The 19,177-nt window shown below is 40.7% G+C and overlaps 1 protein-coding gene across 5 annotated transcripts in view; it reads right to left on the bottom strand.

Annotated features, from left to right (window-relative positions):
- The window catches only part of MEF2C (myocyte enhancer factor 2C), a 137,275-nt gene that overhangs the window by 41,517 nt on the left and 76,581 nt on the right, over positions 1-19,177 (bottom strand). For all 5 annotated transcript variants that reach the window (XM_077817176.1, XM_077817177.1, XM_077817178.1 and 2 more), the window contains one exon: positions 2,875-3,018. In XM_077817176.1, the coding sequence (XP_077673302.1) occupies positions 2,875-3,018 (144 nt within the window). The remainder of the gene's footprint in view (positions 1-2,874; positions 3,019-19,177) is intronic.

A 19,177-nucleotide genomic window follows, 5' to 3' on the forward strand; every position in this document is an offset into this window, starting at 1 on the left:
TGTAGGCCACTTCTTCAGCTGATAGAAATTTCTGAAGCTCCACTGAATTCACTGGAACTATGCTGATTTACACCACCCGAAGATCTGGCCTTATATTTACAAATCTCTGTTATGGATTAGCTGTGAACTCCATCAGGCCTATTAGACATTGGCTTTCACTGGGAGGGATGGCGCTTCCCACTGCACAAAGGGAGACTGTCTGCTGCTATTTTGTTTCAAAGGATATATCTCCTGCATGCTGGTCCTGCTCTGCAGACCAGTGTGGAGGGTGAGAATTGAGCCATTTGTGGAGAGGGAGTGTCCCTCGTTTGCATAGAGGGAGCCATCCTTGGGCTTGTAGGACTGCAACTGTGTCAGATCTTTGTGTAGTGTGTGCACTGGAGGAGTGGGACACCTTGAGGATCTTTCTCCTGAGCATCCACATCAGGGCATGTCAGAATCCTGCCATATACATAATCATGGTAACACCTGCGATTCTACAGTGCCTTTCCTCAGAGCATCTCAAAGCCATTTCACAAAAACTAATAAACTGCACCCCTCAACATCTTTGGGAGGTATGTAAGTTATATTATATCCAATACGCAGTTTAGGAAACTACAGTAGAAAGAAGTTGAGCCAAAGAAATAGTCAATGGCAGAGCTGGGACTATAATGCAGGAGGAGAGCTGGTGGTAAAATTTTTCTTCAGCGTTTTGAATTTTGATGAAAAAAATAGACAACGTTTTTGTGACACTTTTGTGAGAAAATTTCGTCCTGTGTTTTTACCTGCGCTAGTGAGGATTTCTCTTGGTCACTGTTGCCTACTCTTGTAAAGAGTTAAAAAGCTGCCAGGATCGATGCCCAGTCAAGAGTGAATTTTTTAGGATTGCAAAACTTTAAACAGTTACAGAGATATGGTGCTTTGGAATAACAAAACCAAGTGGCACATGAGCTCACAGCCTCTCGAGGAGCATGTGAAACTCAGTTCTGTACATGAGGAATGAATTACTTGAGGGATTTTGGTTTCTGGAATCAAATCCCATTTGATCAAGGCCTCTGTCACCTGGGGATTTGATCAACCAGTATCCATCATCTGAAAGTGGAAAGGAACTGCAGTGGGCAGGATTTTTACCAGGTAAAGGACTAGAGATCTGAGTTAATAACTGACTCAATAAAGCCATCACTTTACCAAAAAGATCTGTGTCAAGTCTTTTAGCAAAATCATGGTGGCAATTTCAAAGCTCTCTTGCTGACAAATAGAATTAGACAGAGGAGAGGAAGTAGGAAGGTGGGGGAGGAGGGAAGGAAATATAAGTGTATATGTATTCAATTAAATGTTGCATACACATGTTAAGCATTTTTAACAATGTGTTCTAAATGAATACTTGTCCAATTTAAAGCTATTCCAAAGATTTGCCAAAACATGGTTTTACCAGAGACACCAGAACAGCTCATTCAAGTTTTCCTTAACTCATATGAAAAATTCTTTATCCAAGAATTGTTTCCAACTGAAACAATATTTAAGTTGTGAAAGAAGAATCAGAAAATTCTTAAGGACAAACGTCTCTCCAGTTTGGACATCAGCTTTTGCATATGCAACGGATTGTTCTGACTGCAAAAGAGGCCTATGCTTTGAGGGACATAAAAAGCTCTTTGTATCCAGCCTTCCAATTTGCATGTACACATTTAGGTTTTGCATATGCAAGATGGCTGCATGCTCACTTCTGGAGGTGCAATCAACAGAATGTGCAAACACTAACGTGCAAATTCAGATGCTTGCTTGAAACTGGCTAAAAACGTGGCTGTACATGAAGATAAATACTCTTTTATTCTGTTTATATAGCTTGCTTCTCTTTCCTATACAAGGTGTGTTGGATTTAATCAAGGATTTCGGAGCTTTTGTCAGTTTGTATCACAAATGTAAAGTTATTAAACAGTTACAATACTTACTTTTTTTCTGTATGTGTGTACAAACAAAATAGCACATGCAGAGTTATTTCTCTTACGTATCTGGCAAGGCATCTGACTGATTGTTAGAAATTTTGACTTGGTTAAAACAAAATTTAGCTCATGTTAAAGCATTAAAAGAAATGCTGATGAGGTCAAAGCAAATCCTCTGATAAAGCTGTAAAATCACCCCAGCACACAAACATGTCTGAGTCCTACCATTAGGCTCTCATGCAGGCTGTTTCTCTGCAGCGAGCAATTAGCTGTAACCCTTCAGTGCTGTAACTGAATTTAGCATTGAGGCTTAAGAACTGAAGTGACATGTACAAAATGCATTAGCTACTATATATAAAAGAATTTCAGTTCTACATCATTTTTTCTATATCACCACAGAAAGTATTCTGTGGGTTTGTTAGCCTATCCACAAAGAAAGATTTCCATTGTTATTTTCTAGATATAATTTGGGCAAGTGGTGTGGTAAACAGTTCTGTAAATCAAGTGAATATAATGTATATATGTATATTTCACTTCCTTCCGTAGGTTTCACCTATAGGAGGTTTTGACTATGTGTCAAATGAAGAGAATTCAAGAGAAAAAAGATGTTTGTGATTTTTTTCTATTTGATTCTATGGGAGGGCCATTAAAGCCTGTTTCTAGCTTAAATGCTCTCAATAAGAATTCAGAACTGAAAGGGTTAAGGTATGTTACTGCAGCAATCAGCAGACAGCCATCTAACCTTTGGTACTTACAGGTATTTTATGGCTCTTGATCATATTATCAAATTCTTCATTAATTTTTTTGTATTTTTCTTCAGTGCGTGGGGTGAGAGCGTAAGAGGAGTCAGGATCGGGGCTTTCACAGCCTTTGTTTTCTTTCTTGTTCAACGCCTGCCAGGTTCAGAGAAATATCAAAAAGTAAAAAAAAAATGAAAGGAGCTCAGAGTACTTACACACAATCTTTGCCTGCTGATCATTAGATCAATATCTTCATTAAGTTTCCTGTACTTGTCCTCAGACTCAGGGCTGTGACCTACTGAATCGTCTGCATCGGGGTCTGGACTGTCACAGCCATTAAGTCCTTTCTTTCTCAATGTCTGAAATACATAATTTGGAAAGTTCAAACCTTGACACAGGCTGCAAGAGAGATTCAGGGGTGTTACAGTGCTGCAAACTGCGCCGTGGTTGGAGACTGCTACATTTAACATTAGGCAAAGAAAGTGAATACAGATCTGCCAGGTCAACGCTAAAGGGCCCCCCTTGCCAGTGGCAAACGGGCGACCATTCTGACCTCTTCCTTCTGAAATCAGAATCAGTCAATAAACTATGGGAGTAAGCAATCTGATAAAGTGTCTTGTGCTACAATACATACTTCACACTGTAACTGATCATGTTTAAGATGTTCAATGTGCAATTAGTTTCAACACATAACCTATTTATGGATTTCAAATGTATAACTAGAGACATCAAAACAAGAATACATTTAAATTGGAGTATTGCAATGTTTCCCTCCCCACACCCCAACTCCAAAAAGGAACAGAAGGAAGAAACACAAACTTTGCACACAGATTTAAAAATCTATGCTCTTGACAGAAGAAGGAAGAGCATTTAAATTAAATCCTTGATTTGAATTTTACATAAAGGATGACACTAATGGTGCCCTGCCACTCCTTACTCTTGATAGGACAAAGGGGAAGAGGACATTCCTTATGCTACTCTGATTGAGCTACTAGGCATTGTGTTTGCTTTTTGTTGACTCTAATTACAGTGCTACTGATATGAAGTGTTGAAATTTAATATACAGGGAAATACACTGTTAAAACAGATGCTGACTGAAAAGTCAAAACATATGAGTTTAAGGTTCAGCAGCTCCAGCAACCTTCATAACTCTGAACATCATCAATGAGCTAAGTAATGGTGACAAAAACCATCAAAAATTACACAACCGAGTCAGCAACTAACAATTTAGCATGAACGCCTTGCCTCAAATATTTTTTGTTAATTGGTCGACCTGGATGATCATAAGGGAAGAGTCTCTTGCCAGATTAAATTGAAAATATTTCAGAACCAGACCCATGTGAACTGCAAAAGCAAGAATACACAAAACCAACCTTCATAGGTTTGCTCAGATTTTGCTTCAACAGTCCCTAGAGCAAAAGGTTTTCAAAAGTCTTCCATTTGGATACCCACAAACATTACCAGGCAGCTACTTGTGGTGCATTTTGCGTTTAAGCCTGTTCTTTGGGGGAGGGGGAGAGGGAGAAGGAGAGGCACCTGGCATTCGCATGTCGCTAATTGGCTGAGCTTGACCCATGTGATCAGGAGAGTCAGCTTACTGCAGATACAACTGTTTTCTTTGGTTTCTTAGAGTGCCTTCATCTTACTTGAGCTCTGTGTCCAGCTGAAATAGTCAGAATCCCCTAGGTCTTTTTGACTATGGCAGTGACCTGGTGCATTATTGCCTTTTGTATTTCCCTCAGCTACTAGACTTGATCATAATTTTATATTTTGGTTCTCATAATAATTATATCCCAGTCTTAGAAGGTCTTGTTGTACTTTAGCAGAGACCTACAGCCATTTCCAGCTCTATCAAACTAGCAACTTATCATTGACAAGAAGCTGAGCCATGCCAATGGCAAGGCAAAGGACTGACTAAAAACTGAAATGTTTGTTGTTTGCTGTGTTTAATATAAATAACTAGAGACATTAAGGGTGAAATTCTCCTTTCTGAGTGGAATAGTGAGTCTTGACTCTGCTTGTCATATAAAACAGGAATTCTCTATAATGTGCAATGTACTAGTGACGAGATCCACTATAAGGATCTTAGGATAGAATTTTTTGCACCAAATGTGAAATTCAGCTCTCTATGCACATTGCACAAAGCCTAAATGACCAGATTTCGGGCCTGATTCAAAGCCCACATAAGTCATGAAAAGATTCCCATTGACTTCAAGGGACTTGGGATCAGGTTCTTTGTGCAAGGGGTGGGACAAGATTCCACCCTTAACACACAAGCAGGCTTTGGGACTATAATCCAGTCCTCCCCAGCTAGAAAAATGTTCACTACCTCTCTGTGCCCCTGTTGTGGGGCTTCCTGTGATCGAATGTGTGCTCAGACTAGTGTCCCCTCGCCAACTCACCCTCAATGCCCTCTTCATGCTGGTTTACTCAAAGCTGGCATGGTGCTCATGTTCATGGTGAGTAGAAATACTCTACTTCCTTCCCATCGCCTACTCCAAATGCAAAAATACAGCGGGTAAGGGAAAAGTGGGGTCACTGGCATAGAGAGTCTTTCACCAGTCTTTGCCAAGGGAGTGGATTCCAGCCTAATATGGTAATTTCAATTTTTTCATAATATAAAATAAAAAACATTTAGAAAAAACATTAACATTTGAAAGGAGGCACAGTGCATGAAGGTTGTAGTATCCACCACAACTGACTGAAAAGTGGTGGCCATAAATTCTCACCCATGCTCACTGACGCACACATATTTGTATAATGGGTTGGACAAAGATCATCAAACTCTTCTGGCCTCTAGTCCCCACAAATTAAACTTTAGTTTTTTATAAAGGGCTAAATCCTGTCCTGTGATGTGAAAGAACTAGACAGGATTGCAACCTATCCCGTTAGGCTGGAGCTCTGGCTGATAGGGCTACTAGAGGTCCATAGCCACAAGAAAGCTGCTTCTGATGGCTTGCAGTGCTCCCATTATGGACTCTTTCTGTGTAAGGACTTAAACCCTCATATAAGCAAGACTCCCTGAATGGTCAAACTTACAACCCACTCATTCCCAATCCTGTGATAGATTCTGGAAGGAGCCCCCCACAGTGTTCCTTATCTGATACTCCCATTACCAACCAGGACTACCCATCCAGTTGTCATTCTGGTAAATTACATTGAGCTGTCAGAAAAAACAACAACCTGAGTGCTCTCCATTTTCCCTCCCTTTCCAGTATGTGGCTATGGGAAACCTTCCAGCTATCAGCAACAAGTAGTTGGAACCCCCTTCTGCTCCTAATGGCTATGTACTCTACTTGCAGAGGTAGACCGTAATCAGTTGTAATGCTTTCATATTTTGAACTGTCCTATTGAAACAGCCATTTCAAAAAGGCCAATTACATTTATGGAGGCCCTGGAAAGAACAACACACACATATTTAAACCATGTGCTAGATTCATCGGAACATCTATTGCAACAGAAGCATTAAAGTTAGGAAATGTATAGTGAAGTCAGCCTTCACTCAGTCCTCTTGCTCATATACATGTTGATGAAATTTTTGATACCATATGATTTTTGCAAATATAGCTGTATTTCAATAACCACACATTAAATTTTCACTTTATGTTATTTTCACCTACGTGACAAAGACAAACCATTGTCTAGTCTTTTACATACATCCTCTGTCCTCTTCTTTTAAACTAATGCATACGAGCATTCTTTTCATAGCAATACACCAACCACCTACGCTTGGAACTGCCTCCCACTTCCGTGTGCCAAGTGATTACCCCCTCCTCCTCCGCATACCTATTTTAATCACACTTTTTGTGGAACCAAATAATATGGTGAACCTTGCCAATAGTATCTGTTCCTCTTGGCTTTTGAACTACCAACTGCCGTCAGGTCAACATGCACATTGGATTGTTAGCTCCTCAGGGCAGGGGATTTCTACATGTTGTAATGTAATGTGGACCCTGTTCTATTCTATTCAGGTTCTTGTAATGTGCCAATCAAATAAACAAGGGCTATCCAACCAAAATGAAGCATGGTGTTTTGACACATCACAGGCACGGCAGAATTATTTTATTTTCCTGGGCCAGGCTATATAATTTAGTCACTGGCCCATGTTGTGGGTGATGAAGAGTCACAAAGGCCCAGGGGAACTCCGGAAGGGTCTTTGTTCTAGGAAACAAATCCTCATCCAGGTCCATGGAGTGCAGGGGAATCTACACTCTTAGGACAGTGCAGCTTACTCATTCCAGTTGATGGTAGAGCTACACCTTGTAACAGGGGGTGGTAGACTGGAGAGCAAGCTTGCCCTGCATTTCCCCAGCAGTGGTGGTTCCTGTCCCGCAGGCCTGGGCCTGGCTCCCCACTTTGGGCATTGTGACCTAGTACATGGGTTGAAGAGCCAACCCGATTTGGCCTGACCATCCTTCTGTTATGAATCAGGGAAACTGGATCAAGCTTGAGTGAGTGGTGTTGTGACATGGAGCATGGATCGTTTAAGGGATTGACTCGCTCTCCAGCCCTGTGTGAAAATTCATGTCATACACCTCCTCTTGCCAATTGCATAATATGCTTGTAATGATGCCACACATCTAAAGGCTGCTGGAAGGGGGTGGGGGCAGTTGCCCACCCTGCTGCCCTTATTAGCTCCACCACTGCTTCCAGTGTGTCTGCCCTACTTTGAGTCAGAAAGGTCTGTCTGTCTGTCATAGAAGGCTGCCTCCTCCTTGCTCTCTTCGGGAAAATTTGTGCCTCTGGGAGCCCTCGGAGGGAGCAGTCTGCTCTGCATCCTGCATGCAGGGACTGCTATTGTATATTGTGGCCTTTCTATGGGGGGATGCATCATAGGGAAGGCTCCTTGTGCCCTGTACACTTGAGCAGGGGCCAGACACAATCCACTCCTCATTGTTCAATTTCATTCACTCGTAAAACACTTTTTAAATTTGGTATTGGTTTAAATTAAGCAGAGCAATTTTGGGCTTATGAAAAAAATAGAAAACAGATATATCAGATTCATGGATCTCATCTTAACAAACCTCAACCATGTATCTTTCTGGATTATCCAACAAGCAAACAAAAACAGACCACATGAGGAGATTGTCATAAACCTTTATATTATTTCCGCTAAATCATGTCCATATACACTATGCATAGACAAACAAAGTTCATGTTTATTTCATAGTGCATCCAAAATGTTTCTATTCTCAATTATTATATTTGTAAATTATTTTTATATCAATTTTAAATCTGAATTATTCCTGAGATTTTAAGGAACATATTTCCTCATCCTTCAAGTTTAATTTGAGCTTTCAAGCTGAGCTCTTGCCATACAATAAAAGGTTGTAAAAAAATTTACCAGGCAATTGGCTCAGAATTCTTACACTAACTCTCAATTGACAAGATCACATTTCCCAGGCTTTGACAGAACACACAGATAATAACATCCTTGGGTTCTGCTAGGGTCTGAGTTTAGTCACCCAGGAATTCATCTGGGGCCACTGAAACTGGAGAAAGAGAATGTGAGAGGGAGGGAGGGAGAGTGAGAGCACACCAAGTGATCTGAAAACATGCAAGTTGGCTTCTCACTCTGTCAGAGCTCAGCAGTTTACAATCTGACACGAGGCTACATCACTAGCCATCAGCAATTTTACTCATCCTAGATATCCACACCTGTCAGCGACTCTGCACCTGTTGTCTAATTTGGCAAAGGCCAAATGACAACAGCCAATCGCAACTGCCTGTGCTGCAACATGGCCATAGATGGCTTTTTCTGTCGTGTCTCTGCTGATTGGGGCTGCTAATCTTCCTGTATTTCAGTGGTCTGCTTTTTGTACTTGTAATATTGTCACGATTTTCAGCTCTTATCTGGGTAAAGGGTATAAAAATATAACTGTTACACTTTGTGTATATGCTCCCCTAGTATACCAGCTCTCAATACATTTCAATTTTTTGTCCAAATCTAGATCCACATCGGACAAGACTTTTTTTTTTAAGTCTCCGTTCTCAAAACAAACAAACAAAAACCAGGTTCCACTTACCATAATACAGCACTAGATCCAAACTTACTATTTCCAGAGTATGCCATATAGGGGCGATAAAAACTACTATATGTATTTTCAGACAACATGGATATTCTTTAAATAAGGAATGTATATATTCAGGCTATGGAGCAATTAAATCTATGCTGTAAAGATTTATTGCTATCATTATGCTATTGTTTTAACTTGGATCACAGCATTTCATTGAACTGCTACCAATCTGACAACAGCCAATATAAATGATATTTCAGCTTTTTTATATTTGTATTCTTTGACAATTTAATCTCAAACACAATTAATTTTTAGATGTTAGTAACCAATTTTTTTCAGTGAAATAAACATAATTTTGAAAACACTGCCTAAAAATGAAGTGCACTTTCAAAGCCAGCTCCACTGTGAAAATATAGTGCCAAGAATAGTGTGCAGAGAAGGAGTAATCGGGGGCATTTGTGTTTTAAGGACTGAATAGTGACCACTGCACGCAGTATGTCCACCTGGAGACTCACACAGCCAAATGCTAAGCTTCACTTTAGAAAGCTCTTCACAGCTACTGCGACAGGGTTTGTAGAGGAGCATCTCTGCAAGTTTTGGGGGAAGACAGAATAAGGGAGAAAAACCTCCACACCCACATTCCAAATCTGTCCCACCTCTCCCCCCCCTTTTTTTTGGCATGTCCTTATGTACAATGTCCAGCCAGAATTTGGCCCATAGATCTATGTTACATGTGCTTCAGTTCAGTGACAAAAATTAACACAACAAAGTAGTGATAAATACTTAGTCTCCAATTCATTACTGCCCTAAAGTGGGCTTAAAAGGCAGCATTCCATTCTCCTGGGGAATACTCCCAACATAAGCTGGCTCTCCAGTTGGCACAGAGCTTGCAAACGGCTCTCTGTGGCCTCCCACAGAGCCCCAGACATAGCGGATGTGCCAGGAGAATAGCTATGCTCTCTGGTTATTCTTGATTGCTCATAGCCCTTTACACCAGGGACCAGTGAAACCCCTGGCCAGGTTCTGAATACTGGGAGGCAGGAAGGTGGCTTTAAGCTACCTTTGCCCCCTCACTGCCCTTGTGCAATCTCAGCCTTCTATTCTTTTCACCCTTATTCTAAGTAATACCAGCTGTTATACAGCACCTGTCAAAGGTCTCAAAGTAAAAATTCATTAAAAATGCCTAATTTTGTGTAAACTTAATCTAGTTTGTGGTTATAATGAGAAGCAGAGTTCTCCATGATTAGCCCTATTTGAAATAGAAGAGGCTATTGTGATTTTTGTTAAGTTTTACTGCAATGACAGCAAGAATATATGAATGGAAAGCAAAACATTATAGTTGTTCAGCAGAATCAGCTCAGCCTTGTTATGGACTATGAGGCCATTACAAAATAAACACTGATTGTTACACTCCCTCTCCCCCTTTTTCTGTCTCTCTGTCTATAATCCTTCTTCAACCTCAACCTGGAGCAGCCCTCGCAACATTTTCACCTGTGTCTAAATTAGGAGAAGAGGGAAGCGTGAGGCTGGATTCTGATCTCATTTACATGGGGGTATATCTGGAGCAACTGTATTGAGCTCAGTGAAGTTACTCCAAATTTACATAAGTATAACAGAAAGTCTATTACTTCTGTATTACTAACTCTTCACATGTATAATACCTTAAATTTGTAGGCCTAATTATAAATGACCATAGAAAAGTTAACTATTTCATTCAAAGACAACTGCTGGTTATTCATGACATAAACTGCAACATTTAATACGCAATTCCACATGAAAGATATTGGGAAAATCTGAAAAACCAAACCACATATTTCAAAAAAGAATGTTTGTGAATGAGAACTTATTTGCATCAAGAATTATAGATGCTCTGAATTGCATTTTGCATGTATGTATTACCTATCATTCCAAAGGATCCTACAGTGCTTCTAAGAATTGTATGTATAGGGATTGCATCACCATCCATTAAAATGCAACCACCTCTGGGGTAGAAATATCATGGTAATCCTGTGTAAGAAAGAACCAACCGACTATTTTCAGGACAGGAAATGATGTATAACTGAAATTGTAGGATAGATTATAATCACTGGAAATTAAATTTTCCTTAGACTGTGGGGCAAACAAAAGTGCCATGGAATTTTTGATGATTACAACATTTTGGTTATGCATTTTATCCAAAAGACAGTACCTCCAGTAGCAGTGTGCTGGGGAACTGGTGCAGTACTGACTCAGCGGTGAAAATGCCACCCACTGAGACACCAACACCACTTCCTGCAGCACCTGGGTTTTCCTTGGAGGTCTTGCATGAAAATAACGAATGTATCAATGTTAGAACAGATTTTTCTTCTGAAGAATTTGCGAATTTATGTTACAGTGGATCAAATTACAGAGTATTAAATAACGAGGTTATCGATATGACAAGCAGCAAACACCTCTGAATAGCTGTGTCTTTCAAAAGCAGAGGAAAACGGCCATTTATTTTTATAATTGTACAATTGCTTCACCCAGCTGTAAAATGTACAGATCAATATTTTTTTAAAACAATGATTTGTTACAAATGAAAGGCTTGATCCCCTAAAAAGAATCCATATGGGAGGTCTCTTTGCAGAATCCAGGCCTTAGTTACCAAAGAAATATGAAGCCACTAACTTGCCAGTTTGCTGATAGAGTCAAGTTCTGACCTCAGGATACACATAAGCATATCCCATTAATTTCAGTGTGTGCATATACATACCTGCGGGGAGAATTTGGTCCACAGCTTTTGACTGTGGAAGCATTTAGCAGATGGCTGAGAAAAGAGAGAGACTTTCATGGCTGTTTTAAGATCTATTATCTATTAAGATTTTTCAGTTAATTTAATAATGTACATTAAACACACTTCACACAAATGTTTCTAGTACATAATAGAACTTATCTTTAAACAGCTATTAAAGTCTCTAGACCATGACATGCATTCATCTGCTCACTAGCACTGCTTCCATTACAACCAATGAGCCAGATCATACACTCTCATGGAAAATCCCACAGGAGACATGCAATACAGCTGGAAACTCTGCAAGTTGAAACTTGAAAGATTCTTAACTAAACGTTTATTAAGTGGGGAGGGAGTAGGGGTTGTTGGCCTCTGTAGGGAGATGGGGTACAGCTCTCCGACTACTCGGTTATCCTAGAGATCCAGTCCCCTTCACACTACTCCCCTCCTGCAGCACGACTCCTTTAGAAGACACACTGCTACTGCCAGTCTGCTCTCACCTAGGTCATAACCACTCTCCAAGGGGATGTGTCAGCAAAAAGAAAGAACCCATGGCTAGATTTTGAAAAATCCTCTTGGCCAGAAGCTTTCATACACAAGAGCCATCTACTGCTGCAGAATCTGTCTGTTTCTAGGTCTTATATATACAATGATAAGCTTCTAAGCTGGAAGGACAGGTGGTCTAGTGATTAGGGGCTAATCTAGCCCTCAGAAACCCTGGGTTCTATCTGCCATGGATTTTGTTTGTGAACTTGGCCAAGTCACTTAGAGCTAGATTCACAAAAGGACTTAGGTGCTTCTGATCCCAGAATCAGGCCTCATTGGGGTTCACAAAATCCCCATTTAACTGCTGCTGAATCCTGTCAGTGCCTAAGCTCACTTGGTACTAAGTTGTTGCCTATGTTTCTGCCTCTGCGTACACACTGCTGCTTCTCTCAGCATGAACTGGTGGAAGATAGGCATTCCTCTGCCTGCCTCTCCTGTGGCACCTGAGCTGGTACTTATGCTGAGAGGCCATTTATTGGCTCTGGCCCCATACGTGAACTCATGCAAAACAGCTGGGGAGGGAGAGAAGGAGGCAAAGCTCACTCCCCTCATAACTGTCATCCCAGTGCTTCAGGCACTCACGCAGGATGTGGGAGATCCTAGTTCAAGTCCCTCCTCTGCCTGTGGGCAATAAGAGATTTGAACAGGATCTACCATCTCTCAGGTGAGTACAGTACCCACTGGGCTATGGAACATTCTGACTGAGGGCGGGATAGACCCTAAGTCTCTCTTGTTGAACCTGTTCCGCTCTGGCTAAATAATTAAAAAAGTAATTGGAGAGGTGGGACTGAATCCTGGGTCTCCCAGGTAGATGCCCTACTCACCAGTCTACAGAGTCATTCTCCTGCTTATTTTTACTCTCTCACTCTGGCCCAACGACTCTTAGTTAACCCACAGCGCAAAAGTGTCAACAGATGCGACTGAGGGAGCCCCTATTTCAGAATATTCCATAGTCCAGTGGTTAGGTTTCTCACGTAAGAGGGGGCACAGCCCTGTTCAATCCCTTTCCCCTCCTCCCCTGGAGAAGGGACTTGAACAAAGAATCTTCCACATCCCAGGTGAATACCTGAATCACTGGGCTAAAAGTTAGGAGTGTGTTACCACCTCTCCCCTCCAGCTTCTTAAAAAAACACGGTAGGTGCCTAACTCCAAGAGGGTTTGCAGCTGAGAATCCAGAGCCTGGATCTCCCATTGGCTATTTTAGGCAAGGAGCCGCCTAGGTGCTGGCTTTTGTGAATCCCATTCTAAAGTGCCTATCTCTCCCCACTTGTTGTATAAGGATCCTCGATGCCCAAATCAGGCTTTGTGAATCCCAGTGATGTTCTACATGTCTAAAAGTTAGGCATGGCGACACTCAGTATTATCATGCCTATATTCTTTAGCGAACCCAGCCCTTAGCCTCTGGGTCCCTCCTCCCCCGTCAGTCCCCATCTCTTAAAAATATAGATAATAGCACTTCCCTACTGCACAAGTGTGTTGTGAGGATGAATACATTTAAAAGATTGTGAGATAGGAAGATACTATGGAAATGTGGGCCATATAAGTATCTCAGATGGACAGATTCTCAGCACAAGCTGGGCATAGGCTCATGCAATAGTGACTTGCTAAATCTGCAGCAAGACAGCTACAGTGCTGCTAATGCTCATGGCTTTGTTAAGCAGACGCTGGATAACTTTAACAAGACTTTGGTTGCGTTCACTATGGTTATGCAGAAGACTGTAGGCAGCAAATAAACTGTCAAGAACCTGGTCAACTTCATGCTATTACTCCTACTTGGGAAAAGAGAGCAGCAGCAGCGGCAGACTCGGGACCTACTCAGAGGGAGCAGGTTAGAGAACTATTTAATGCTGCCCCTCCCCACACTGAAAGACAGGCAGCCCATTTCCCTGTGAAACTTTTCATTCGAACTTGCTTCGTCTCCACTGCAGGAGAAGGGGAAGTGAAGACTGTAAATAGAGGGGGAGGGGCAGATCCTAGACTTTTTGGATGGAAATGAAATTTGTGGGAGGGGCAGAGAGGTTGGTAGTGTTTCATTAAAGTCCAAAGCCAGGTGCATCTTACCCTCATTTGAGTTACAGTGCAAAAAGTTATCATAGGTCCAGTAGCGAATCCTTTATAGGTCCCGCTGTCAGCCTGATTTTACTTCCAGAAAGCAAACTCTTTACCACTCATGCACTTCAAATCAGAACTGTCACATCTTGTTATCTGCAGGGGGCCTGACAGTTCAAGGGTTCTGCTAATGAAGCCAATTAGGTGGAATCCCCTATACCTGCCAATATTTGAAAGCTATTAATGGAGACATCTGGAGAGAGAAAAATAGGAACACACCTTTTAACTCTTTTGAACTACACTGGAATAGGAGAGATTTTTAGAACGACAGCATGGGAAAAGGATCAATGCTTTGCTGAAAAAACAAGGACTGTCTTTCCTAAATTGGCATTTAGTCTGTCTGACACACACCCAAGAGCTTAAGCTAACAACTAACAGCTATAAAGAGCTGTACGCCCCCTCCTCTTCCCAAGTCCCTTGCTGCAAGGAAGAGACTTATGCCAGGAAAGAAGGACTGGCCCCTAAAATGGAGCAGCATGGTCCAGGGGATTAAGTCTTGGCTTATAGGTTTATAAGACCTGGGTTCTGTGCTTGCCTTTGGTTAAATCACCCCACTTGCTTCATTTACAAAATAATATTTTCCTTTGTAAAATGCTTTCAATTCTATCAATAAAAAACACTAAGTCTCACTATGTAATTGAGAGAATTATCATTCAAAAGTTAATATTCATATATGTGGGATAAGAGGAAATTTAGAAAGCAAATCTCTTTTCATATATGCTGCAAAAATACAATTCAAATGCTAAAGCATATATTTATTATAGCCATTGGAGACAAAATCATAAAGATGCCACTTTATTACATCAGTTTGAACATGCAAGAACTATGTAATAACCAAACCTTAGATTACAACAGTTAAAGTATAAACTGAGCGTTTTTACATTTTATCACGTTATATCCATGATCCTATTGTAGTAAACTATACATATTTTAAACTCAGCACACTCCATTAGTAATTGCTTGTCTGTCAAGATTTTGATCTTTTTTGAGTCAATCTATAGCAGCTGTGTGTTGTTTAAAATACTCATATTGACTCTTCTATAATTTGCTTCCTTTGAACAGTCTGTGTGCTATAATGTTGGATCAAAGAAATAAACGTATACTTTAACAACCCAAAGTAAAGTGCATGCACATTTTTATAACAGTGCACTATAAAACGTAATTATAGTTGTCTATAGATCACACAGGATGATATAAATAAATGGGTTTGAGATTTTTTTAATGCAAGCATATCCAATACATCAAAGATTTTTCCCCTTATCACCAGTCCCTATAGTGCAAAGACATTAACAAACCATTCAGAATAAAGATGGTACAACCTCTTTTACTAGTATATTTACTTCTTCATTAATTGCTGACTATATATAAAAACCATCATATGGAAACTAACGATGGAAAACAAAATGACCCCATCAGGCTGGGGTTCTAAAATAGAACATCTAGCAAATGTTGATTCAACTGCAGGCCCCCCTGCCCCTCTTTTTTAACAAAAGGTATTTTTTATTCAAAGAAAAATGAATATTTTATACGTAAACATCAGTTATAGTTAATTGTTTACCACAAACATTAATTCACAATTGGTCACTGAGCTTATGATTATTAAAAATGTGGCATAACAAAGCAAACATGTTTGAGGTTTTACATGGCTGTAAATTTGATAAACTTACATTAGTTTCATTTTTGTTTTATGTACGCCGTATCACAAGCATCTAGAGGCCTCTCTGAATGCGAGGCAAATGGAGTCCAATCAATATCAGCTACATAATACATAAAGGATGGATGCACATTTTATAGCATAGAAATAAATAATTAATTGAAATCTATTTACTGTAACAAAGAAGAAATGTCAGCAGACTTTGAAGTTTAGCAGAACTTTTGCCACAATCATAAAAACTGTGGGAAGGAGTCTCAGGGGGAGACTGTTATTTGCATGCAGCCCAGAGCAAGGAAAGGCGTAGAGGTGCATTGGTGCAGGACAGAATGAGAGGCACTGTGTTCCGGACTGAGCATTTAAGGGTATGTCCACACCAAAATAAAAACTTGAACACTGCCCTGCAGCACCTGGCCCAGAGCCCAGATCAACTGATTCAAGCTAGTGGCTGGACTCAGGCCGAGGGGCTAAAAATTGCAGTGTAGACATTAAGGGCTCTGATATCCAACCCCTTCACAGGGTTCCAGAGCCTGGGCTCCAGCCTGAGCCCAAACCCAAACATCTACACTGTGATTTCAGCCCCACAGCCCAAGCCCCACGAGCCTGAGTCAGCTGACTGAGGCCAGCCTCTGGTGTGCCGCGAGTCTCTTATTGCAATATAGATGTGTCCCGAAGGGGTAGCTCCATGTGGAGGATAAGTAGGCAGCAAAACCATGGCTCCACTTACTCTCTACTCCTCTTCACACAGACTCTCTGCCCCATCGTTGCCAGGGGAAGACTCTCGTATACAGCACCCATCTGCCCAAAGAGTTGGACTGCAACTGTGGTCAACCCTACATAGCCATGCAAGGGAGGTGGAAATCCTTACTTCCCTGTGCAGACATGTGAGGGTGAGCCATGTTCTAAACTATTTAGAGCGCATTCTGCCACCATCACACACACTTGAGGAGTAGGGCCCTACTCCTATAAACAAACACTAGACAAACATTTAATTTTATGCATATGAGTAGTCTCACATAGGGCTATTGACCTACCTAAAGCTAAGCACAATTTGTAAGTATTAACAGGATTGAGGCCTATGGGTGCTACTCACTGTGTGAAAAGCTGGCAGAAGTGGCTCCTTAAAAACAGACATGGCTGCACTTAAGCTTGAGCCACAATCTTTTGAATAGAAAGACCCCTGTTGACTTCAGTGGGCATTGAATCAGGCCCTTAATTAATTCTGAGCAGTGGATTTCACATATCAGAACTATTTAGCATTTAATAATCTGTTAGGTTACCTAATAAAACTATATGGTAGTGGCGAAGGGCCTGTGTTTGCAAAGACTTACACACTCATTAACTTTACTCTCATGTGTAAGTGTCTGAAGAGGCTGCTTATGCAAGGAGCTCAGTGTCAAACTATTCACCTCCACATTGACTGAGAGCACAAAGCATCGTGCAGGATCTAAATACAACAAAATGTCTTGGGAGGGAGGGGGATGTTTACCAGTTTGAATTAAGAACGGCTGTGACTTAGCAGAAGGTATGGTGTTTCTAGGCTTCTGATTAATAGTACTGGGTAAGAGTTCAGGTAAATAACTACATTTTACAAAACAGGGATGTCTTAATGATGAAAATGAAAAATGGGTATGCTCACAAAAGCCTTTGTCTCTGGAATGTAGCTATAAGTAGCTCACTATCTAGGTTGAAAATGGCTGTGCTGTGTCGTGTGTCCTATTTTTCCATGCTTGCAGTAAAGATACAATATGGGAATTCAGCCTTGGTAATTACTAATACACCACACAGACACAATTATACCCTGTATACTGCATAAAGGAATCACTTGTGGTCTGCCTCCATTACAAAGAGCAGTTGGGGGCCAACATGCAAGAAGACAAAATGCTTTACAAGAAGGAAGGAGACCAGAAGAGTCAATGTACACAGATACAAGGACCTTGATTCTTCTTGCAGTGATTTAAGTCCCCTTCCATCAATTATCGTCCTTTGTCTCCAGAGCCTTATCACTAGCAGCATTACAGGAACTGAGCAGAACAATACTCAGGCCCAAATAACCCTGTGAACTGTGCTGACATTTCCACACCCTGTTGCTGTGTTTGTGCAGGGTATTCAGATTCCTTAAAAAACAAAAACAAAAAAACCCCCAACAACCCCACACAACAAAAACAAAATTCCCAACTGTTTTAAGTTACCTACCCCAATCCCTGCCTTAAGCCCTCTCTCCCAGTTTAACTAATTTGTTCACTGCTGCCTCACACACTCTAATCCTGCAGTGATGCTATAAGAACCTCAACAGAACAAAACAGAATAGAATTTCTCTAAACCCTTGCCAAAGCTCTCAATACATTTTTCAGTTAGTTAAAAAACAAACAAACTTGTGAGCATTGGATGAATGAAGAACTACAAGATAAGGGCCTAAATAATACACAGATATAGCAGCTACATTAGTCTAATTGTTTATTTAAATAAAGCAGCTACCTAACTCATTTACTTTTACTGTACACAGAGGAGACATTTTCTCTCCGCAGGGACATCTGCAAAGTTTTGAGGGTACAATCACAAGTCTGCAATTGGTGATATATGTCCAAGTGGTGATATATGTCCAAGTTTTTTTCATGGATGGCTACTAGACACGTAAAGTTTCATGGCATTTCTTAACAGGACACCACACTCACTGCTCATCAGAAAATATATTTAAAAACACTGTGGAAAGGAAAAAAAAAGGACCCTAGGAAAGGCAGCTATTTTCGACAGTAAGTCAGCTCCTGTGAAACAAAGTCCTGTCTTTCAGAAAGTGTTTACGATCTATGAGAAAAAATATATCCTTGGGCTAAAATGTTTATTGGCACCTAGGAGTCTGAAGAGAGCAAGTCAGGCCTGTGGTTTTTTGAGGGCACTTTATCATTCCCTGCATTCTCAAAGGGAACTCTGAATGAATAGAGCTGGATTACTCAGCCTTCTATTCCACGCCTATTCCTCTCCATTTTCCTTGGCAAGGCTGAGAGCCAAGCTATTTTTAGTTAGGCAGTTTTCTATTTTTAGACAACTACCAGTTAAGAGACACTGGTTAGGAAAAAGAAAAAAAAAGAAAAAAGAAAAAGAAAAAGAAAGAAAGAACACAAAAGTGGGAGAAGATGGAACTTCCCTTTCTCATATTGTAAAGAAGGCCCTTCAACCTGTAACTCCAGGCATTTCAGCTGTTTCCAATCTTGGAAAAATAAAGAAAATTCAGAGTTCAGGGATTTAAAAATAAACCTACCCTCTGGCAAACAGACTAAAATGCAACAAGCTGTTACTATGTGAAACAGTGACTACAAAAACAAAGAACATTCTCCAGTGACTAGATTGGGAGAAAAACTCTCGAGCTATTAGGCTATAAGAATGTTACACAGACATGTAAGATTTTTCCAGCTTCTCAGCCAGATATATCATGTTTTGGAGAA

The sequence above is a fragment of the Eretmochelys imbricata genome, chromosome 5 (assembly GCF_965152235.1).
Source record: "Eretmochelys imbricata isolate rEreImb1 chromosome 5, rEreImb1.hap1, whole genome shotgun sequence".
NCBI classification, from domain to species: domain Eukaryota; kingdom Metazoa; phylum Chordata; order Testudines; family Cheloniidae; genus Eretmochelys; species Eretmochelys imbricata.